This window comes from Myotis brandtii, unplaced genomic scaffold, assembly GCF_000412655.1.
Source record: "Myotis brandtii unplaced genomic scaffold, ASM41265v1 scaffold441, whole genome shotgun sequence".
NCBI classification, from domain to species: domain Eukaryota; kingdom Metazoa; phylum Chordata; class Mammalia; order Chiroptera; family Vespertilionidae; genus Myotis; species Myotis brandtii.
This window is the reverse complement of record NW_005366873.1, coordinates 1,587,076-1,610,925: the sequence shown is the minus strand read 5'-3', so window position 1 is coordinate 1,610,925 and position 23,850 is coordinate 1,587,076. Positions and strand designations below refer to the sequence as shown.

Genomic DNA, 23,850 nt, shown 5'->3' with positions numbered 1-23,850 from the left:
TGGAGGTGAGCTGAGGGCCAGGAGCACGGCTGGGCTGGGCCGCGGGGCTCCGGGCACCGGCAGACACCACCACGGACAGACTTCAGAGAAGGGTCGGGGTCAGCGGCCCTTTTGCCTCTTTCCAGGTCAGGGTTCCCAGGCGCAGGGGCAGTGAGAGGGGCTGCGTGTGGGCCGTGGGGTTTGGGTCCTTGGGGGCCGGACGTTGGGCCCTGGACGTTGAGGTTGGGCGTTGAGCAGCGACAAGGGGCCGGGGCGTGGAGAGAGGATGGAAGGGTCTGGGAGGCCTTCGGGCCTCGGCTGGGCAAAGGGCAGGTCGAGGGTTGGAGGTGTTAGTGTGGGTAGGATCCATACCGAGGGGAGGAGCAAGAGATGTTTGGAATTGAACCCCTGGGCAAGCGAGGGCCCTGCAGCCGATTTGGAAAAATAGCGCTTCCAGGCATGACGCTCCAAAACAGGACTGTCTGCCTGCATTCCATTAGGGGGACCTTTCCCCTTCGCTCTAAAAGAAACTGGTGTGTGGATTCATTGCCTTTGATGAACTCAAAGCTACGGTGCAAACAATAAGAAAAATAGACACACACCCGCACCTCTTAAAGGAGAGGAAGCTACAGTTCAGCATTGGCTTAGGTGTGGTGAGACTAGCCCTGGTTAGCCAACCGTGTATATAGCATGGCTGCCGTGTGCAGTCGGCGCCTGCTGCGCCCAGGCTTGCCCTGTTGGCCTCGAGTAAGGAAGATGCTTCCGGTTCCCGTATTGAGCCACCAGGGCACTGAGTGCGAAATTGCACGGCCTGGGGATCTGCCCTGGATGTTTAAAACATCTCAGCTGCGTAAGGTGAGGGGGGAGGGAGGACAGGTCACTTCATGTTTTCACTTTCTCAGGTCTCCCTCGCCTGTAGGAATAAAGGGATAGGAATACTTTAATCTTCAAATTATTTCCATCCTAAAAGGAGCAAACTGGTGCCATGTGAGTGGAGGAAATTCTGTATATGTGGGAGTGGCATAAAAGTCAAGTCCTAGATAGAAATCATAACCTGCCTTTAAAGTACTAAGTCAGCACCCGCCCACTGTGCTGAATGGTTTACATACAGTCTTGGGTTTAGTCCTCATGATTCAGCAGGTGAAGGACCTGAAGGGAAGGGGACATGATGGCTAACACTGAAAGGGTGTGGTCCCAGGGCAGCAAGAGGAGCCAGTCAGTGGGAACGAGCCATCTTTTAAAGAAGGATGCCATACTGTTGGGTGTCCAGAAATGAAAGAAAGTAAGAAGCTTCCAGTTCTAGGACAGGTCTAGGTGTCTGTGTGCCTTGGGCTTTGTAACGAAAATTCCTGAATAGGGAGAAGCAAGTGAGGTGTTCTTCTACCTAAATTTTCCACAATTAAGTGGAGCTTTTATTTGGTGAGGCTGACAGTTAATCAGCATCTTACCACTTTGTATTACAGTTACCTATAAACAGTTAAGTCTGTCTTCTAGATTCAAGTAGCTTGTGTGCAGGAACCTAAGTCCTTATTTGCTGCTGGAACTTTTTACAGTGGGTCGAACACTGATTCTATTGTCGTTATTGTTCCTAAAATCAAGTATATGAACTAATTTTTGGACTTTGAATAATGAATGTGAAACATGAATGTTGGGGATCAATTCTGAAGAACTGACATGTAGCCTTACTCAAATCCAAAGAGCTTTACTAGGAGAAACTTACATACCCGGGCAAAGCAGCTATTGCCAGTGGTGGCCAGGGGGAAAAGAATCCACACCCCTCCCAGGACAGGGTCTCTTTTCTGTAGGAGGTGACTACCCTCCCAGGACAGGGTCTTTTTTTGTAAGAGGTGACTAGTACAAGCACAGGGTGGGTAGTCACGTAGATCACCAGAAAGAACAATGCATCCCTAAGTTAACAGATAAGGTCAAGCAGTTATCAGACTCTACATTCATTAACCTCCTTGCTGGGGGCATGACAGTCCAGGTTTTCTGGGTAGTCAGCCAAGCCTGAGGCTGTAGAGAATTAGACCGAGGGTTAAACAGATAGTCCAACATTTCCCAGCCACCTTTGCTGCTAGAGCCATCTTGCATCTCTGTGAGTTCCCCTACAATGAAGTTTTGCTCTTAAATTCAGTGAACCTTATAGCATGATATAATTCTCCATTTAAGACTGCCAGATGTAGTTTAAAACAGGAAACTTCATTTTCCCCATTCAAGTTGTCATGCAAACAGTGCAATGGTGCATTTTAAATGGTTGTGCCACACGGATATCTTTTGAATACCTCATTGTACCAAGTACCATGTAGGTGCTGTGAGTAATCAGAGGGTTTTTTGTTTGGTAACTTAAAAAAAAAATAAGGCTTGGTTCCTGCACACAAGCTACTTGAATCTAGAAGACAGACTTAACTGTTTATAGGTAACTGTAATACAAAGTGGTAAGATGCTGATTAACTGCCAGCCTCACCAAATAAAGGCAGTTAGGACACGTTGTATTGCTGCATTTTGAGGGTCCTACTTGAGAAGATGATTATACTCTCGTTTTGTGGTTTAAATGTTACTGTGATCCTTTACTTGGTTTAGAATTAAGTAACTGCATGTTAGGAAAAAAGGTTTAATGAATATGCATTGATATTTTAATCTGTACAATGTTTTTTTCTACAAAAGTAATTTAACCTTAAATATAATTGGAATATAAAAAAGACAGTGAAAAGATTCCCTCATGAACCCAGGCCAGAACACACTGTCATTTAAAATTTAATGTATCCCATTCATTTATTTTTAAATTTTTTGTAAATATTTTTTTTATTCCAGAGAGGAAGGGAGAGAGAGACAGAAACATCAATGATGAGAGAGAATCATTGATCGATCGGCTGCCTTCTGCATGCCCCCTACTGGGGATCAAGCCCACAACCCAGGCTTGTGCCCTGACCAGGAATCAAACAGTGACCTCCTGGTTCATAGGTTGAGGCTCAACCATTGGGCCACCCTGGCCAGGCTCATTCATCTTTTTAAATGGAGTTTTATTCATTGCTTTGAAGTTATAATTATATTGAATACACAGGTTTTTTTCTGATTTTTCATTTGCCATTCTAACGGACATTTTACAGTGTTTTAAAAACTAGTGTTTTAAATGGTAATGTAATGTTTTATCTAGTAGAAACATCACAGTTAACATTTTTTTTCTATTTTTTGGCCATTTTAAATGAACATTTGTACATGCAGGATTTTTTTGATGTTCAGGATTATTTTAATGGGGTGATTTCTAAAAGTAGAGTTACTAGGTGAGTGGCCATGGATGTTTTTTAAGACTCTAGGTATATTGCCAAATTGTTTCCCAGAAGGGGCGTATTTTTCAAGACTCCTTAGATATATTGCCAAGTTATTTTCCAGAAAGGGCATATTAATTTTATATTCCCTTCAGTAAGGAGTGTTCTTTTTTTATTGCACCCATGCTAGACAGAAAATAATACATAGTTATTTCACTTTGAAATAACTTTTTGAAATAACTTTTTGAAGTTACAAATGAGATTGAATGTTTTTCCAAACTTTTTTGTTTGTCAGTCTTCGTCCTCTATGCATTCTATTCATGCCTTTTGCTTATTTATTTTATTGGTATCTTTATCTACTGGGCTGCAAATAACAAACTTGCCATAGTAAGTGTATGCATACATACACAGACAGAGCTGGTGTGACCACTGGAGGGTACCACCAGGGATACCAGATTCTTGGCATTTTCTGCTCCACCACGGTGACCTCTTGGTTCATGGGTCAATGCTCAACCACTGGGCTGGGCTCCTCCTTCATTATTGTGAGTCAAAGGTTTCTTTGAAGCCTTCAGTTCTGTTTTATTAATATTAGCATTCCACCTTTATTTTGGTTGTGTAGCCCATGTTTTAGTCCTTTTATTTTCAACTTTACCATGCAATTTTGTTTTCAACCTTAACATATAATTTTGTTTTATGTGTGCCTTTGATACATAACATCAAGTTGGATGTTTTTCTTCCTGGGCCTTTCCACCCCCCCCCACCCCCCTGCTGTGTTAATTGAAACTAAATCATTGATATTTAGATGATTGGGCTTGGTTCTGTCATTTCATTTGATGTTTCTGTTTACCATGCTTGAATATTTTTTCCTATTGGATTGAGAGTTTTCCCTTCTATTTTTAAAGTTATGCATTCAATTTTTATTCTTCTATTTCAGAGAAAAATTATGAAGAGGTCTAAAATATGTATAAAAAAAGCCCAAATGAGAAGTGAAATATAGACAACAAAATCTATGCACAGATGTGCCCTAAGAGCATAGGTGATTTTTAGCTCATGTTTTGGGTGAGAAAATTTAGCTTATTTCACACGGTATAAAAGCAGGTGCAGTAGTAAAGCTGAATCATGAAAACCCTCAATCAGTTATTTTTAGCATGCCTCTCAATTTTTCCTTTCCTTTCCCGCCTTCGGTGCCTGAGTCTTGAACGGGTAACCACTTGAGAGGTTGCGGGGGGTAAATGGACCTTGGAGGAGGTGTCATCAAAGGCGAAAAAGTAGATCTGGCCATAACTATATAGACATTCCACCCATAGATAAGTCCAGTTATTGCTGAAAAAAGAATACTTCCCTGAAACGTCTGTTTGGCTAGCCTCTGGCCCTTATAACCCATTGTGGGCAGAGAGCTCAGATGCTCCAGCAGGACTATGGGAGGAGGCAGGCAGCATAGGGCGGAGACTGGGGGACCAGAAGGGCCAGGGGTTGGGGATTGGGACTAGCTACCAAGACAGGGAGTGTGATGGCTGCAGCCCTGGAAGCGGATCTTGGACAGACCCAGATCCTGAGGCCCTACCCTGGGAGCGGGGGAGGGGGGAGGAGGAGGGAGAGGGTGTGGCAGCCCAGTAGGTGCTTTGCACCCCTTGCAGGGTTCCTGTCCTGCTGTTGGGCGCTGGGAGCCGCCTGGCCCCCGACACTGTCATGGACTGCAAAACCCCCTCCCCCCAAGGCTCAAGGCTGTGGGCCTCCGAAGCTTTTTAAAGTAAGGGACATCGCTTCTCGGCCTTTTGGCTAAGATCAAGTGTAGTAAAGTAAGGGCTGTGTGGAACTCCGAGAGGACTCTTCCCATGTCTTGAGTTAGTCCTCCGTCCTCTTGCAGTTTGTCCTCACTGATGGAGCCGTTCTTTTCTTGTACCTGTAACAAGCCAGGCTTTAATATGGTGGTGACATCTGCTTTGGAAATTGTTCGTGAGAATTGTCTGTTACATAAAAAATTATCCGAGGCTTTGGAATTAAAGTTGCCTTTTAACTACTTTCTTCCCTTAGACTTATGTGAATGTTAAGTTACCGCTTAATGGGATGTCAAGAAATTATTTGGAGGCATCTACTTATAAAATGACAGAGCCGTTTAATTTTGAGAAAAATGAAAGCAAGCTTCCATCACATGGTTCTTTAAGAAGTCCTGGAGGACAGCCTAATCACCCAAATTTCAGGTTGAAAAGCCCAGAGACTAGAAATAAAAATAACAATTTTTTGCTTTGTGAGCAAACCAAACAGTATTTGGCTAGTCAGGAAGACGATTCAGCGTCTTCAAATGGCATCAATGGAGATGTGGTTGGATCCAAAGGAGAGAGGAAGACATTGCCAATGGGTGAGTGAAAATTACAGGCTTAATACTACTTATTTTGATTGTTTCTTTCACTTTTCACAAGTGTGTGTGTGTGTGTGTGTGTGTGTGTGTGTGTGTGTATACCATATATATAAAATGGCCCATCAGAGGTCTGTTAACACAATAGCCAAATGGCTCCCATACAGTATATGCATTTAAATATTAATTTAGAAGGGAAAACAAGATATTAACTACCCATCTTTGGCTAGATTAATCACACAAAGGATTCCTGGGGAGAGAATGAATACAGATGAGCCTTTCCTCCAAAGAAAACTGTACTTACTAGGAATGTAGAAAGGAAGGAAACCCTATGACTTTTTATAGGAGTTCTAAAGATTGACCTTGTTTTACACGCATAAAGTACTGTGCTGACACTATGCATGTAAGAGCTCACAAAGATATATCTAAGACATTAAATTGTTTGACTTTATTAAAAAAACATTCCTTTGGTCCTCATTCTAAAAACTGATTGTTTAAGGAGGTTGGACCCTGGTGGAATTTAGCTTCTTGAACCTGAGATGTGACCTTCTAACATTGTGGTGATGTAATTCTCAGTGGCCCTTGGGCCTCTGGGGTTCCCCAACAGGTCAGAACTATTTCTCTAATAATGTTAAACATTACCTGCCTTTTTAGTTGTGCCGACTTTACACTGATGTTCAGAAACAAAGGTGGGTAAAATATTGGCATTTTATTAGCTTGATATTAGGCAGGACACCAACCTGGGCTAGTAGTCATTGAGTTTTTAATTGCCATCCACTTTGGAGTTAAGGCAAAAAAAAGACAAATGACATTTCTTAAGAGTGTCCTTAATGAAACAGGATGAATTATTAATAAATCTTGATCCTTGTCTACAGATGTTTCAGTATTTTGTGTGTTGAAGTGGGAATTATCCCCCTAACTTCTATTGCATATTGAGTATGAAATTTCAGAGAAGTAGGATGTTTTTTATTTATAGTGTAGCTTTAAGACTATTATGGTATAGCATTATTATTTGAACATTGCTTAATTAATTTTATATTCTCAGGAACAAATTAATATTTGGCTTTTATTAGGCTTTATGTTTTTCCTCCCCAGGAAACTCAGTGTCACCATTAAATGTTGGAAATAATTCACCACCCAAAGAAGCAAATAGTGTAAGTTATGGGTTATTTTCCTGTTTGGTGTTTTTGTTTGGGTAAAAGATTCTAAACGTGTTTTTGTATTGCATTAATAAATAATTACTCAATATTCAGGTATTTTTTAAGGTCAAACTTCCTTTTCTTTAATGTAGTACTTTTTTAAAAAAATGCAACATTTTCTTTTTAGGTAATTGTAGATTGACATACAATTGTAAGAAACAATGGAAATCCTGTGTAGCCTTTACCCAGTTTCTCCCTGTGGGAACAGGCTGCAGAGCAGTAGTATAGTATCACAGCCAGGATATTGACCTTGATACTCAAAATACAGAATACTTCCATCAGTACAGGAGCCCTTATGTGCTTTTGTTATGGCCATACCCACTTCCCTCCTGTCCCTATCCCTTCCTTAACCCAGGTAGCCAGTAATTTAACCATTCCTTTAGGATAGGTCTGCTGGTGACAAATTCTCTTAGTTTTATTTGAGATTTCCTCTTCATTTTTTGAAAGAAAATTTTCTTGGATAAGTTTCTTAGTTAACAGTTCTTTTCTTTCAGCACTTAAAAAATATCATGCCACTTCCTTCTGCCTCCATGAAAAATCTGTTCTCTTTTGAATTGTTTTTCTCCTCTGTATAAGATGTCGCTTCTCTTTCTCTGCTTTTAAGCGTTTTTGTTGTCTTTAGCTTTAAGAAATTTGACTAAAGTGTGTCTTGGTGTGTAGTTCTTTGAGTTTATTCTCTTTGAGTTTTCTCAGCTTCTTAAATTTGTAGACCTATCTCTTTTGACAAATTTTGGTCACTATCTACTTGAGTACTTCTTTAGCCCTGCCTTCTTTCTCCTTTCCTTCTGAGACTCTTCAAATACATGAATGTTATATCTCGTGTTGTAGTCCCAGAGATCCCTGAGGCTGTGCTTATTTATATTTTCTGCTCACTCTGTTTTCTCTCTTTTGTTCAGGTTAGGTAAGTTCTGTAGTTTGATCTTCATGTTCACTGTCTCTTTCCTCTGTCCCCTCCTTTCTGCTGTTGAGCCACCCATTGTGTTTTTAATTTTTGTTATTGTACTTTCCAGTTTGAAAACTTTCATTTGGTTCTTATTTCTTTTCTAAGACTCTCTTTTCCTTCATTTCAAGCATGTTCATAATTGCTTGTTGAAGTATTGGTGGCTGCTTTAAAATCTTTGTCAGATAAACTTAACATCTGTCCTCTTGAGTTGACATCTTTTCATTTTTCCTTGTAATTTTCCTGTTTTTTAGTATGACAGTTTGCTTCTATTGAAACTGAGACATTTTGGGTACTATGTTATGAAATTCTATATTATTTAAATGTTCTGTTTTAGCCAACTTCTTCTGACACTGTTCCATCAGGAGAAGGGGGGTGTTGCCAGGTGGAAGTAGTTGCTCAGGCTCCCCGCTCAGGCTCTGTGGACCCCAAGGGGGTGTTCTTCCTTGCTGCTGAGTGAGGGTGGGGTAAAGTGGCAGAGAATGGACAAGCCAGAGGGAGATTTGGAGGTGGGAAGATTTGGAGACATTCATTATTGTTGAATGGTGGCAAAAAGGTCCTGACTGTCCACTAAGTCTCCTCTAACACCACCCCAATGGTGGAGAGTTGGGAGGTGAGGGGTTTGGGTGACACTTCGTGTTTTTTTTCCCTTTTCTTTTTATTGATTTCAAAGAGGAAGGGAGAGGGAGGAAGAGATAGAAACATCAATGATGAGAGAGAATCATTGACCGGCTGCCTCCTACACGCCCTACACTGAGGTTCAAGCCTGCAACCTGGGCATGTGCCCTTGACCAGAATCGAACCTGGGATCCTTCAGTCTGCAGGCCGATGCTCTATCCATTGAACCAAACCGGCTAGGGCTGGGGTGACACATCTTACTGCCAGATGGAAGTCCAGGCTCCCATGTGGTTTCCATAGGGAAGCCCTGCAGGGATGAAGTGTTGGCTTCCTACTTGGTTGGCCTTCTCTGATGCCACCCTGGTGGGAGGGCTGCTACCTCTTTATAGCCTGGTGAAAGTGGAAGTCTCAGCTCCCCACTCTACTCTTTTTTTTTAAGATATATTTTATTGATTTTTTACAGAGAGGAAGGGAGAGGGATAGAGAGCTAGAAACATCAATGAGAGAGAAACACCGATCAGCCGCCTCCTGCACACCTCCTACTGGGGATGTGCCCGCAACCAAGGTACGTGCCCGCAACCAAGGTACATGCCCTTGACAGGAATCGAACCTGGGACCTTTCAGTCCGCAGGCTGACACTCTATTCACTGAGCCAAACTGGTTAGGGCTCCCCACTCTACTCTTGCTGGTGGAAGTGGGGGCCACAGTTTTATCTACAGTGTTTGTCTAGAGTAGAGTAGTTATTGATAAAAGCTTTTTGTCTTGCTGGGCTGCCCCTTTCCTAGAGAGAGCAAGCTTTTGGTTGAGGCTTTTATTGTCTGCATCTTTTGATGTTTCTGGATTGCTGGCTTCTCCTGCACCCCATCTGGGAGAGATAGATGAGGCAAAAAGAGAACTCAGAGAACCCATTGCCACTTCCTTCTGTGAGTCCCAGGGTTCCTAGCTTGTCTGCTGCCATCTTTTTAGAGTAGGCTTATGTTTGTTTTACATGTAAGTCCAGGGTTTTTAGTTTTACTTAGTGGGAAGAGTAGGGAAATGTCGATCTTTATCTTCCCAGAAGAGGGAATTCCAAAGCTAGTAGTTTTTAAATGTTATTACCAAGTTTTAATACTGCTATTCTCTTTTTTTAATAGAAGCCTAGCAATAATGTGTCTCCTGCAAAGTCAAAAAATATACACAAGTTGGTTGAGAATTCCTTGTCCATAAATAATCCAGCACTCTTCAAATCCTTAGGACCTCCTCTTCGATCAACTACTTGCCATCGCTGTGGCCTATTTGGTAAGCATGTTGCTCTCAGTTGTGTTAGATTATTCCTTTACATGTTTGAAAAATATCTTGATTACAGAAAATTTAAAATATATTAAATGTAAATGGAATAATATATATGCAACATAGACCCATCTCTCAGTTTCACCAGCCATCAACATACAATCGTTTGTTCATCCATACTTTCCCACTCTTATTGCTTCTTGTTTTTTTATAGTTGTTTTTTTTTTTAGATAAAACTTTCATGCATTGAAACGCACAAACTCGCACCCCATCAAGATAGAGAATATTTCCTTCTTCTCAGAAAGTTTCCTCATGCCACTTCCCAGGCACTGTACTTCCTAGAAGCAGCCACTGTTTTATTTTTTTTTAATAAATTAATTTTGCCAGAATTTCATATAAATGGAACCATACAGTATGGGCTCTTTTGTATAAAACTTTTTGCATTTAGAATTATATTTTTGAGATTCATCCATGTTGTTGCATGCACATTAATTATTTTTTGTTTGTTGCTGAGTAGTATTTCATTGTATGATTATACCAGTTTATCTGTTCTTTTGTTGAAACATTTTGCTGTGTCCAGTTTTTGCACTCTGCATATTTTTGCACAAGTCTTTGTGTGGACATATGTTTCATTTCTCTTGGGTACATACCTAGAAGGAGAATTGCTGAGTCAAAAGGATAGGCATATGTTTAACTTTACAGGAAACAGCCAAAGTAGCTGTCTCATTTTAGATTTCTATTGATAACAAGTTCTGATTCCTTTACAGCTTTGTGTACTTTAGGGATTTTCAATCTTTTTAATTTTAGCCTTTCTTGTGGGTGTGTAGTGATATCTCATTGGGGTTTTAATTTGCATTTCCCTCATAATCAATGGTCTTGGGCAGTTTTTCATATATATGTGTGTGTGTGTGTGTGTATATATATATATATATATATATATATATATATATATATTATTTATTTATTGACTTCAGAGAAGGAGGGAGAGGGAGAGAGATATAGAAACAGCAAAGATGAAAGAGAATCATTGATTGGCTGCCTCCTGCATGCCCCACACTGAGGATCGAGCCTACAATTCAGGCATGTGCCCTGACCGGGAATCAAACTGTGACCTCCTGGTTCATAGGTGGACGCTCAACCAACTGAGCCTCGCCAGTCAGCCTCTATTTCTTTTAGAGTAGAGGCATTTGAGGCCAGCTTGGTTTTGTTGTTTTTTGGTAACATGTTTTTTTCTGCCTGGATACTGATAGGATTTCTTTTTTAATCCTCACCCAAGGACATGCTTTTTGATTTTAGAGAGAGGGGAAGAGAGAAGGAGGACAGGAGGGAGGGAGGAAGTAAATCAGTTGCCTCTTGTGAGAACCCAACTGGGGATCAAACCTGCAACCTTGATGTATTGAGATGATGCTCTAACTCCGTGGTCGGCAAACTGCAGCTCGCGAGCCACATGTGGCTCTTTGGCCCCTTGAGTGTGGCTCTTCCTAAGCCTTAGGAGTACCCTAATTAAGTTAATAACAATGTACCTACCTATATAGTTTAAGTTTAGAAAATTTGGCTCTCAAAAGAAATTTCAATCGTACTGTTGATATTTGGCTCTGTTGACTAATGAGTTTGCCGACCACTGCTCTAACTGAGCTATCTAGCCAGGGCTGTTTTGTATTTTTGTTGTTGTTAATTCTCACCAGAGGATATTTTTGTTTCCTATTGATATTTAGAGATAGTAGAAGGGAGGGAAGCAGAGGGAGAGAGAGATGAGAGAGACACATCAATTGGTTGCCTCCTGCACATGCCCTGACCTGGCCCAGAGATTGAGCCTGCAGCTCAGGTACTTGCCCTTGACCAGGAATCAAAACAAAGACCTGTCAGTGTGCAGGCCAACATTCTAACCACTGAACAACACCATATTTTTAATGGCACAGAGTAAGCCATGTCAGAGTCTGCTTGCACAAGTTACGTTAATTGCCACAGTTTTTCTGTTTCCTTTGGTTTCTTTTATAATGCGTTCTGGGCTCTACTTTAGAGAAGTCAGTTACGTTTCCAGTCTTTCCTCTCCTTCCTCTGCATTTGGAGAGAGCTTGGAAAGTTTAATCTTGACACCAAATTATAAACATCAGTAGCCTCTTCAAATAATCTTAATGTGATTAATAGAATGGTGTTTGATATGTCTGGTCTTTGAAATTGTTTTGCTCTGGGCAACAAGTATTTGGAATGAAATGTTATGGGCTGTTTTCTGTAGGGTCGCAGAGGTGTTCACAGTGCAAGCAGACATACTATTGCTCCATAGCATGCCAGAGAAGAGACTGGTCAGCACACAGCATCGTGTGCAAACCTGTGCAGCAAAAGTAAGTGTGTGTTTTTATTCATTAGAGAATATTTCAACATTTTTTCCTGATAGTATAAGGATCAAATCAGGTAAGCAGCCCATAATGTAGATGCTGTTACTTTATTCCTATTTATTGAGGTGTAACATAAAGTGTGCAAATCTGAAGTGAACAACTTTACAAACTTAAGAGTTTTCATGAATATATTAGGTTGGACACATTAAGATTTAAAACCTTAAGTGACTTTGTTGTTTGTTTTTTAATGACTAGAGCTTAGAAAGCTCTTTGAATTATGTATCCTTTACTAAGCTCTAATAAGGTGGAACTCTCACAGTGCTTCGTGGATTGCAGTTTTGAAATACACCAATAATCTTGTGTGCTATTTACCAGTTTACAAAATAGTTTCACATATATAACCTCATTTCATCCTCAAAACTGTTTGATGTAGGGATGATCTCCATTTCACAGATAAGAAAACTGAGGTTTGTAGATTGTGGCTATCTTCCTTTCACTAGGCGGCTTTGGGAAGAAGCACTCCTGTGCACAGGGCAAACCATTGCTTAGGAGGTTGTTACTGTACTGTGATTCTGTCTGGAAGAAGCTGTTTGCTCTTTTTGGATTTTGTTGATTGAGAATTTAACATAATTGTGGTCCTTACTCTTAATTAGGTCTGTATTATAAGTATTATAATTAATTGCTTTATTTCAGTTTCCACAAACTTGAAGACAATAAATCATCTTATGAAATAAAGAACATGGAAGTGAAAAATGAGGTATGATGTAGACTCATTTCTGCATTTCACTAGTGTTGGTTTAAGAACAGAAGCCTCCTGCTGAATAAATGTGCACACCCTAGCGATTGGTGTGGTGACCGTTGGGGCTCACTGAAAATGGTTTATGACCAGCCTTTTTCTGCAAAGGGCTTGCGATGGCCGTGTCTGTGTCAAACCACTTAGACTAGTGAGGGGAGTCCCTTCTTTGCATTCCCTGCACTCAGACGTTCTCTAGCCTCGTCAGCTATTTTGACCTTGATTCCAGCAAATAGTAGCCACAATATCATTGAAATATGTGCTTGTATGTAACCCACTTATGTGTTTTTTTTCAAACCAGAGTGACTGTCCATTTGGAGTTACTAAAGAAATAGCCATTTCTGCTGATAAAATAATGTTTTCTGATTTGAGAAGTCTACAACTCATGAAAACCATGGAAATTAAGGTATTTGTTGTTTAATCTTTGTGGACAGAAATCCAAAGAACTATGGGTTTTATTTCCCTGTTTTCTATTTTGAATTCATGGTAGCTACAAAATTTAATCTGATGAAATTGATAGATTGCAACAACTATCTTTGATGCTTATTGTATCTTAGTAAAAGCTTTAAGAAATGCACATTTGCTTGTGTTGCAGTGAATTTTTACATCTTTCCTATCTTTGAAAGGGTACAGTTACTGAATTCAAAGACCCAAGTGACTTTTATGTGCAGTTATATTCTGCAGAAGTTTTAGAATACATGAACCAACTTTCTGCGAGCCTAAAGGAAACATACGCAAATACAGTGCATGAGGAGGATTATATTCCAGTTAAAGGGGAAGTTTGTGTTGCCAAGTACACTGTTGACCAGGTAACCTCTCTTGAAATGAATTATTTAATAAGATGTTTTAATTTACTTTGGTTGTATCAACTTGACACCAGAGCTTTTAATGATGCATTAGGTGGCTTAAAAGCGAGACTGGTCCGACTTCTGTTTTTCTTCCTCCGTCAGTCTTCCAGGCTCTGTTCAGTTGCTTGCTCCCTGCGCAAGGCCTCTCCAGTGCTGCTTCCAGGCTCATTGCTAGCCTTAGAGCTTGTGTTTATTTGTGTAGCTGAGGCACCAGGGTGTCATAGAGTCGACTGGGCGAGAATAGCTTGACAATATTTGTGTATAGCACAGTGGCCTACTTAAACAATTTTGGGCAAGATTACTAGAAAATTATGTTAACTTGTTAATTGAGTGCCCAGGAATAGAACAGTTAGCCTTTCCTTTGCATGTTCTATAGAGTGTTTGAGAATTTTTCAACCTAAGATTGTGAAATGCTACTAGACACTTTTCCAAAGAGGACATACAGATGGCCAGTAGACATATGGAAATATGCTCAATGTCACTATTCATCAGAGAAACGCAAATTAAAACTACAATAAGGTGTTACCTCATACCTGCCATAATGGTTACCCTCAATAAATTAACAAACAAATGCTGGCGAGGATGTGGAGAAAAGGGAACCCTGGTACACTGCTGGTAGGAATGAAAACTGGTACAGCCATTATGAAAAATTGTATGGAGTTTCCTCAAAAAATTAAATATGGAATTGCCATATGACCCAGCAATCCCACTTCTGGGAATATATCCTAAGAACCCCAAAACACCAATCAGAAAGAATATAGTCACCCTTATGTTCATAGCAGCGTTATTTACAACTAGAGGCCCAGTACACTTAATTTGTGCACAGGTAGGGTCCCTAGGCCTGGCCGGCGATCAGGGCCGATTTGCGGGGTGACTGGCGGGGTGATCGGGGAGCCCCCGCAGACATTACCTTGGCTGGCCTGGGGCTGCCTGCTCACCAGCCCTGCCGCCCGGGTCTGCGAGCTGGGGGCAGCTCCTGCGTTGAGCATCTGCCCCCTGGTGGTCAGTGTGCATCATAGTGACCTGTCGTTTTGTCATTCGGTCAATTTGCATATTAGGCTTTTATTATACAGGATAGCTAAGATCTGGAAGTAGCCCAAGTGCCCATCAGTAGATGAGTGGATAAAAAAGCTGTGGCACATTTATACCATGGAATGCTATATGGCTGTAAAAAAGAAGCTTCTATTATGACAGCATGGATGGACCTGAAGATTTATTATGCCAAGCAAAATAAGCCAACTAGGGAAAGACAAACTATCACATGATCTCACTTATATGTAGAATCTAATGAACAAAATAAACTGATGAATAAAATAGGCCCAGATGCATGGAACAGACTGACAGATCTCATAGGGGAGGGAGATGGAGGAGACAGAAAGAGGTTAACCAAAGATCATCTATATATATATATAGAGAGAGAGAGATAGATAGATAGATAGATAGATATAAATATAGATATAGATATATGTGTGTGTGTGTGTGTGTGTGTAAATGGCTAATATGCAAAGTGTCCCCTCTGGAGTTCCACTGGGAGACCAGGAGATCAATCGCTCGCTATGATGTGCACTGACCACCAGGGGGCAGCACGGAACAAAGGAAGGCCCCGGTTGGCAGCCAGAGGCCCTAATCGGCCCTGATCACTGGCCAGGACTAGGGACCCTACCTGTGCACGAATTCCGTGCACCTGGCCTCTAGTATATGTATATAGGCATAGCCCATGGACACAGACAATAGTATGGGGAAGACCTGGGTGGGTTAGGGACTGGGTGGAGGGGGCAAAGGAGAGGAAAATGGGGGACTTCTGTAATGCTGTCAATAATACATTAAAAAAAAAAGATCATGAAATGCTTTTTTGAAGTAGAGTACCATTTTATTTCATTTCAGACCTGGAATAGAGTAATAATACAAGACGTTGATATGCTACAGAAGAAGGCACAGGTCTTATATATTGATTATGGAAATGAAGAAATAATTCCATTAAACAGAATTCAGCAACTAAACAGACACATTGACTTGTTTCCTCCTTGTGTGAGTCTCTTCTGCTTTCTAAATTCCTAATAGTGGCCCAAAGGAGCTGTTTTTAATGTTTTGATAGATACACTATTTGCTTGTTCTGTTCTACCGTGAGTGCCTGTTGGCACATCTTTTTCTACCGAGGTAAACATTCATTGGTTTTCTTGGCTAAGTACTACCTTGGGTGAAAAACTGTTAGCATTTTTAGGCATTATCAATCTGCTCTTTAACAATAATCATTTTTATACTTATTACACTATTTGAAAGTGACTTGAATTGATATGTAATTGAGGTATAATTATTCTTTCCTCAACTTCTCAAGCTTTAAGTCCCAAAAGTCAAAGCACTGTGAATAGGGTACCCAAAGAGAAAAATAATTACACATAAAATTGTTTATGTGGTTTGTACTCAAAGATTTTTGAAAAATTTTATGCATGAAAGCACATCTTTTTAAGCCTTCACATACTTAACTAGAGAAAATCATTTTCAAATACTGATTTTTTTTTTAGTAACTTGCACAAAATCTTTCAGGCCATAAAGTGCTTTGTGGCTGATGTTATCCCAGCAGAGGGGAATTGGAGCAATGATTGTATCAAAACTATTAAATCACTGTTAATGGAGCAGTTCTGCTCGGTAAAGATTGTCAACATCTTGAAAGAGGACATGGTTACCTTTGCTGTGGATGTTATGCTACCAAGTTCAGGTAAGACCTGAATCTTTCTTTGTAAATGAGGTGTTTAATACGTTGTTTAGTCTCCACCTAATCCTCAGAGAAGAAAGAGAAACATGAAGTGAGGCCAAGTAAGCTCTGCTCTGGGGGCATTCAGACTGTGAATGAAGACCTGTCCTTGGCTCTGCTCTTGCAGTCGGCAGTGTGTCAGAGTCATGGCACGAATCCACAGAACTGAGTGGATTAAAGGGTAGATGTAGACAGTCTGGGGGTGATGATATTGTCCTTTCAATATAACCATGATAATATCTACTTCTGAGTTCTCCTTTATTGAGAAATTCAGAAATTTCTCTTACGAATGCATTCATTTTTATCATCATTACTTTTTCTTTGAACAACCTTCACAGAACTGTATTTTGTTAGTATTGAGACTGTAAGTACATAGTGTTCAGGTTGTGGAAATGAAAAACACTTTGGAATCCTGTTCTTTCATTCTGGCTTATATCTGTTTGAAAAGTGACTTCCTACAGTGTGCTTAAAATTGCCTCAGTTTCTACCCTGTTACTCCTCTACTTTTAGAGGCTCAGCATCGGTTGGTGACTTGGTAGAAAATGCAGTTAATCCTGTTGTGAAATTAAGTATAAAATCTATGTTTTGTTTCATTGGTATGTATGTTTCATATTATGACTTCAGCTTTTGGATATTATTTCAGAGAACTTGAAGTGCTGGCTAAGCCTTGTTTCAGTCATACTTTGTGTCTGAGAAGTCTTGTGTCTTAAATTCATTTCCCCCCATAAACAGTGGTCTTTCTAAGCATGCCAGTAAGGTGGTACTAAATGTTAATCAGAATTTTGAAATGAAATTTTCATTAAATTTTCTGTCAAGTGATGAAGGGAATTTTAAAGCTGAGCCTTACTAAAACATACTTTGCACAAAGGAACTGAACTAGTAAGAAATATGCCAATGTGTATTAATAGCTATAATCTCTAAATCATGTAATTGTGACTCATGTTTTCTATTTATGCTTTGCCTTAATATTTAGTATTTAGCTCACTGTAGATCTGTTTTCTTAATCACTTAGGAAAACTCTTAGTCGATGTGCTTGTAGAAATGGGATATGGCTTGATACCTAAGGGACAAAATTTTAAGAAGCAAAGTGCAGTTCAAAGTGAGTATACACATTAACAATGAACAGTATAGTGACTTCTACTAAACATAAAAGCACAAATGTCACAGTTTCAGGTTCATTGAAATGCTAGCCCTTCTATAAACTTTATACATGAAAGATGATAGTTTTTATTTAGTAATATATTATTTCTAATCTCAGTGTCCCCTGCCTAGTTTTCTTCCCTGTCTTTCAGATTAATCCTTGACATGATAATTATCAGAGATTACAAACATCTAAATATAATAACACTTTGGGTTGAGGTATTTTAGCTAACATTTCCTTAGTTCAATTTGCTTTTCTTCCTTATTTGGGTATTCCAGCAATAATAAACAGTGCTAAACCATTCTGTTCTAGTAGGATGGTGTTTCTCTTTACATTTTTACTTTTTGTTTACGTGTGTGTAGTTTTTGTCTAGTCTACAAGAAGTTTTGCTATGAGCATTTTATTTTCTCATTGCCTAGTCTTATGTGTTTCTTGTATTGTGCTTTTTCCTGTACTTTTCCTTTACCAATTCAGTCATATACCACATAACAACAGGGATATGTTCTGAGAAATGTGTCATTAGGTGATTTGGTCATTGTGCAAACATCATACAGTATACTTACACAAACCTAGGTGGTATAGCCTGCTACTGTAATAGTATGTGCTCTACTGGCAACTCAGAAGGTTTGTTTCCAGTAGCAGCACCATAAACTCATGAGTAATGCATTACGCTATGTTACAACATCGCTAGGTGATAGGAATTTTCAACTTCCTATTGTAATCTTATGTTGGGACCTCTGTTATATATGTGGTCTGTAGTTGACTGAAGTGTCGGTAAGAAGTGCATGACTGTACTGTAGATTAAGACACACTCCCTTGTCTCTGCTCATTCATCCAGAGGTGATCTCCAGATTAATGGTGCCATGATTAGATGCATCTTGTCACATAAACAAATTTAACTCATCCTTAAGTCTACCTTCTCCTTCACCTCCCATCTTTTGCTCTGATTGGTAGCCGAGTCTTTATTGATTTTTCTTCCTAAGTGTTCTTTGTATGTTTTTTTTTCTTCCTTTTTCTATTACCACTTTTTTTAGTTCAGGAATTCTTAACATTCGAGATGATTTCAAAACCTTTTTTATTTTATCTTTTTGTTTCTGGTCCGTATTCTTACACTACTGCCTGTATGATATCCCTAAAACACAAGTCTTGGTGTGATAACTCTGCTGAAAAGCTTTCAGTAGTTCTTTGCCATCTAGAGGAGAAAAACCAAACACTTCCTGGTCTAATAGTAGTCATGGTTGAAATCAGAAGGGTTGGTGATGTCTTAGGATAGTGTGGAGTGAGGAAAAATAGGGAAGGGCCTACAATGTAAGTGAGGAGCTGTGCTGGGAAGGTGGGAAGAGCATGGGGAAATGTTGCCAGAGCAGCAGGGGGATAATGGTTTCTAGGAGGCAGTTATCAGTAACAGCAGATGCTGCAGAGGGGTCAAGTGGAAGGACCGGGAACCCTCAGAGCAACACCAGCTTTACTCCTGCACCGTGGAGGTGTGCAGAAGAGACACAGGCGATTATACAACAGCGTGAATGTGGAAGTGCAGGTGCAGTGGGAGCACCTGGGAGAGGCACCTGGTCCAGACTTGGCAGGAAATTATCAGGCTGCTGGAGGATTGGGGGTACTTTGAGGGGTGGGTCTGTGATCAGCACGTATTAAGGTCTAGAGGTGTGGAAAGCGTGATTAGACCTGAAAAACTGAAAATTTTGATTAGTGAAACCAAAAAGACTTTTCTGTTTTCTAATCAGGTGAGCCTGAAGATGTTGGGAAAATGACAGCTGAAAACAAAATTGTTGTAGACAGAAGAGACTTAATCCCAAAAGTGTTAACTTTGAACGTAGGTGATGAGTTCTGTGGTGTGGTTTCCCACATTCAGACGCCAGAAGACTTTTTTTGTCAAAAACTACAAAGTGGACGTAAGTCATCTTTCTCAGCTTGGCTCTCAAGATAACTTCAAGAGATTCAGCAGGCAAAAGTGAAGTTAATGTGTAGAGTTGTATTTCTTTTGCTTAAGATGTGATCTGTGTTTACAGATAAGCTCGCTGAACTGCAGGCGTCCCTTAACGAGTACTGTGTTCAAGTGTCTCCACGCTCGGATTTTTACCCAACCATTGGTGACATTTGCTGTGCTCAGTTCTCGGGTAAGGAAAGAGAGTGTGGTTAAATTTTTTACTTAAGGACACATATGTAATACCCTTTGTAATACTTTTAGCAATAAAAAAAAATTTTTTTTTACTTAAGTAAAATGCAGGTGAGAGAGAATTTACAGTTTGCACTGGATGGCCCTATTTGAAACTTGAGCATTAAAGTACACCAAATATGTCCAGTTAAACTAAATCAAATTATCAGCCCTGCAGTTTTGGGAGACTGGTGCAGATCATTCTGTTTACATCAGAATGCGAATGTGGAACCTCCCAGGGTCATGAATTCTCCAGTTTTCTTTGGAAAAGCAAGAGGGCCTGGGAGTGCAGAGCTGTCACAGCACAGCCTCTCCAGCTGCACAGGTCTGGTCTTTGATAACTGCATTTCATTATTCTCGGGTGAAGAGAGAGCCAGTGACCTCACAGAGCAGGAGGACCAAGCAGGCCTCTAGGAAAATGATTGCTCGGTTAATGGAGTCTGGTTGACTCATACCGCCAGGTATTCTAAAATTAGCCCTGCTTGATGCCTAAGCCAGTGGTCCATGTATTGATCAAGACCTTGTGGATCCACATGACCAACATGTTCTTTGTCCTAATGAGCTAACTGTCTGCTGGGGAGACAAGGCATGGGTGGACATAAGTCCCAACAGCAAACTGCATGAGTAGTCTAGTAAGGTAAGAAGAAAGGTGATACTGAGTAGTTGAAGGCTTCTGTTAAGCAAAGATAGCAAGCACTCATTGTTCAATAAAGCTCAATATTAAAATTTACAAGTGACCATTTCTAAATTTGGGAGGAAAAGTTTTTGTTTACATCTACGTTGGAAAATCACTTGAGACTGAGTCTCCTTTTTTCAGAGGATGATCAGTGGTACCGTGCCTCTGTCTTGGCTTACGCCTCTGAAGACTCTGTGCTGGTCGGATATGTAGATTATGGAAACTTTGAAATCCTGAGTTTGAAAAGACTGTGCCCCATAACTCCGAAGTTGTTGGAATTGCCAATGCAAGCAATAAAGTGTGTGCTGGCAGGTATGAAATTTTTATGGTCCCCATATTTTTAAATGATTAAAACCTCAAGTAGGAGTATTAGAATTGAAATTAAACTACTGATAAGATAAAGGAACATGTTTAGGCATAACTTATTTAGTGGAAAAATAATCCTTAATAGAACACTTAGGAAGCACTATCTGTAATAAAACAAAACTTAATGTACCTGTGGTTATGAAATTGAATGTTCTTTGCTATTTATGGAGCCTGCATTATTAATATCATAGAAGTCTATTAACTACATAAAGTAGAGTGAAACCCACTTATAAAAGCAATAAGAACATTACAGGTATGTGCTTAGAAATTGCTATGTATGTAATCTGTCCCAGAGGGCTTCTTTTCACGTCAATAATTGGCTTCTACACCTTCATGTATATGTACCCTAATTTAACTAATAACCAATTATAAGAATGCTACTTAACTATATTTTACAACCTGTCCGAGATCATTTACTTAAGATGGGTTGCAAGGTGTAGGTATATTGCTAACAGGTCCTTAGGAGGTGTTGGTGGGTGTGCTTCTTTTCCTGTTTGTGGTGGTTCTCCAGAAGGCGTTAAACTAGTGTACCCATCTGTCCGAAATGCAGAGGTAGTCATTGCCTTCATACCTGGGTGCACCAAATAGGTATTTCTGTGTTAGTTCATCTTGGCCAATTTTGGTGAGCTAAATTCATTACCAGTGAGGCTATTTTTTTGTAGGTTACATGGCTTTTATATTTTACTAGAGGCCCGGTGCACGAATTCGTGCATGGGTGGGGTCCCTTGGGGTGGCCTGTGGGGATTGGGCCCAAACCGGCAGTCCAACACCGCCTGCCACTCCTGCCTGCCGCTCCCGCTCATCCCGGCCCTGCTGCGCCCAGTCAGTCCCCATTGGGAGAGGCTTGTGCCACCAAAGTGGCGCTTGCCAACCATGAGCTCTGTGTCTGGCGCCCATCCCGAGGGGGATGGGGGAGGGTCCGGAACGTGATGGGCCCTCTGGGCAGGCAGTGGGATGCTCTTGCCGACTTGGGATCCGGATCCGTCTGCTGCCACCAGTTGTTGGTAGCCACCTGGTGGCTGCTTTTATATCGTTTCTTCCTTGTGGAGCATCTAGGGAGGGGAAGTGGCCACAGTGCCCGAGGCCAACTTCCAGGAGGCCAGCAGTGGCACTGTCAGGATTGTGCTGGCAGGGCCAGTCCATCGGTGCCTGGCCCGTTCTCTGGAGATTGGACCTGCAGGACTACAGAGGGAGGGAGTGTCTGCCGCCGGGCTGGTGGTCCACCGGGATGGGTCAGTCAGCTGAGCGTCTGCCCCCTGGTGGTCAGTGCGTATCAAAGCGACTGGCCAACTGGTCATTCGGTCGCTTAGGCTTTTATATATATAGATGAACTAAGCACTATGTTGGGGTTTCCGTAAATGCTTCATATATGGGACCAGTGTTTTTTCCTGGATTGCTCATACTTTTGTTTATGATTTTCGTAGCAACCTTATTAAGACATAATTTACATATACCACAAAATTCACTATTTTAGGTATACAACTCAGTGATTTTTAGTAAATTTACCAAGTTGTATAATTATCACTGTATCCCTGCTTCAGAACATTTCCATCACCCAAATGAGATCTCTTGTGCCCGTTTATAGTTAATCCTTGCTCCCCAGGCAACCAGGAATCTGCTTTCTGTCTTTACAGATTTGCTTTTCTGGACATTTCATATCAGTGGAATTATGTGTTGTTTTTTTACATAGAACTGTAGAAGGTTTTACAGGCGTTTTCTTTGTAATTTTGCCTTCATTTGCATGTTTAGAAAATCTTTCTGCTCAGATGGAACTTTTTGGTTCCAATGTTTGTCACAGATTACTTAAGTGCATCTTTGTGGAAATTTGAAGCTGAATTTCTAAGTGCTTGCTGTAAGAAATACTTCAACATCCTTTAAAAAAAATTCTTTGTTAGGAGTAAAGCCATCATTAGGAATTTGGACTCCAGAAGCTATTTGTCTGATGAAAAAGACTGTACAGAACACAATGATCACGGTGAAAGTGGTGGACAAGTTGGAGAACAGTTCCCTGGTGGAGCTTATTGATAAATCCATGACACCTCACATCAGTGTTACTGAAGTTCTCATAGATGCAGGCTTTGCTGCCCGGGAAAAGGGGATAGTGACAGAGAAGCTCATGAAAGAAGCTAATGGTAAGTAAAATGTCAGTCAGACAATGTTCAGGCTGGAGTTCAGATGGTTTCGTGAATATGTAGGTTTTCATATGTTCAAAAAGAATTATGTTGCCCGGCCGGTGTGGCTCAGTGGCAGAGCGTGTAACCATGAACTAAGAGGTCACCAGTTGGATTCCTGGTCAGGGCACATGCCTGGGTTGCAGGCTCGATCCCCAGGAGTTGTGCAGGGAGGCAGACAATTGTTGTTTCTCATCGATGTTTCTAGCACTCTATCCCTCTTCCTTTCTCTCTCTAAAATCAATACAATAAATATTAAAGAATTATGTTGAGTACTTGTTGTCTTTTAAATCAATCATTGGTCTAAATACATGTAAGAGTTGTTTGGGAACTGAATATTTGTTGAAAGTTTTATGGGTCACTGGCCGCTGAAGGTCAGTCAGAAATGTGAATGAATTTGAAATGTGAAATGTACTGAGGGTAGTAATGGTTGATTGTAATACTGTCAACTTTCCTATGAATTCACTAAGAGAATCATTGAAAATTCAGTTCTTCCAAAGCAGATTTCTCGGACCATTTGGTTTTTTTAAATGTTCATTTATTTTCACAGCTCCCTTGGGTGTAGAAGCAAAACTAAATCCATTGGCATGGACATGGGTTGCCCTTACTGTTGACCAAACAGTAGATGTTGTGGTCTGTGTGATACATAGTCCTGGAGAATTTTATTGTCATGTGCTTAAAGAGGACGGTAAGTTGACTCATTTATATTTTTTCACAGATACATTGGTGTAGATAAGAACTCAAGATGAGTTTACTGAGTGATAAAAGTACTCTTTCCAAGAAGGGCCAAGTGGGTATTTGTACCTCCAAGAAAGATATGGTTAAACGTAGTTGCCTTTTATTTCAATTTTAAGCCCTTATTTCTATTTCCAACATCTCTCCTTATATTTAAACCAGTTTAGATTTCACAAAATGTCTCCTAAATTCAGTTTTGAAAATTAAATTTAATTGTTGGTTTCATTGAAATACT

At 40.4% G+C, this 23,850-nt stretch overlaps 1 protein-coding gene across 1 annotated transcript in view; it reads left to right on the top strand.

Moving 5' to 3' along the window:
* TDRD1 (tudor domain containing 1) overlaps positions 1-23,850 on the top strand; it is a 43,275-nt gene that overhangs the window by 8,710 nt on the left and 10,715 nt on the right. Inside the window, exons 2-16 of the mRNA XM_014546410.1 lie at positions 5,280-5,604; positions 6,697-6,755; positions 9,492-9,636; positions 11,864-11,969; positions 12,657-12,720; positions 13,058-13,162; positions 13,383-13,565; positions 15,489-15,632; positions 16,149-16,320; positions 17,369-17,455; positions 19,237-19,404; positions 19,522-19,629; positions 20,485-20,655; positions 22,605-22,841; positions 23,431-23,568. Of these exons, the coding sequence (XP_014401896.1) occupies positions 5,280-5,604; positions 6,697-6,755; positions 9,492-9,636; positions 11,864-11,969; positions 12,657-12,720; positions 13,058-13,162; positions 13,383-13,565; positions 15,489-15,632; positions 16,149-16,320; positions 17,369-17,455; positions 19,237-19,404; positions 19,522-19,629; positions 20,485-20,655; positions 22,605-22,841; positions 23,431-23,568 (2,212 nt within the window). The remainder of the gene's footprint in view (positions 1-5,279; positions 5,605-6,696; positions 6,756-9,491; positions 9,637-11,863; positions 11,970-12,656; positions 12,721-13,057; positions 13,163-13,382; positions 13,566-15,488; positions 15,633-16,148; positions 16,321-17,368; positions 17,456-19,236; positions 19,405-19,521; positions 19,630-20,484; positions 20,656-22,604; positions 22,842-23,430; positions 23,569-23,850) is intronic.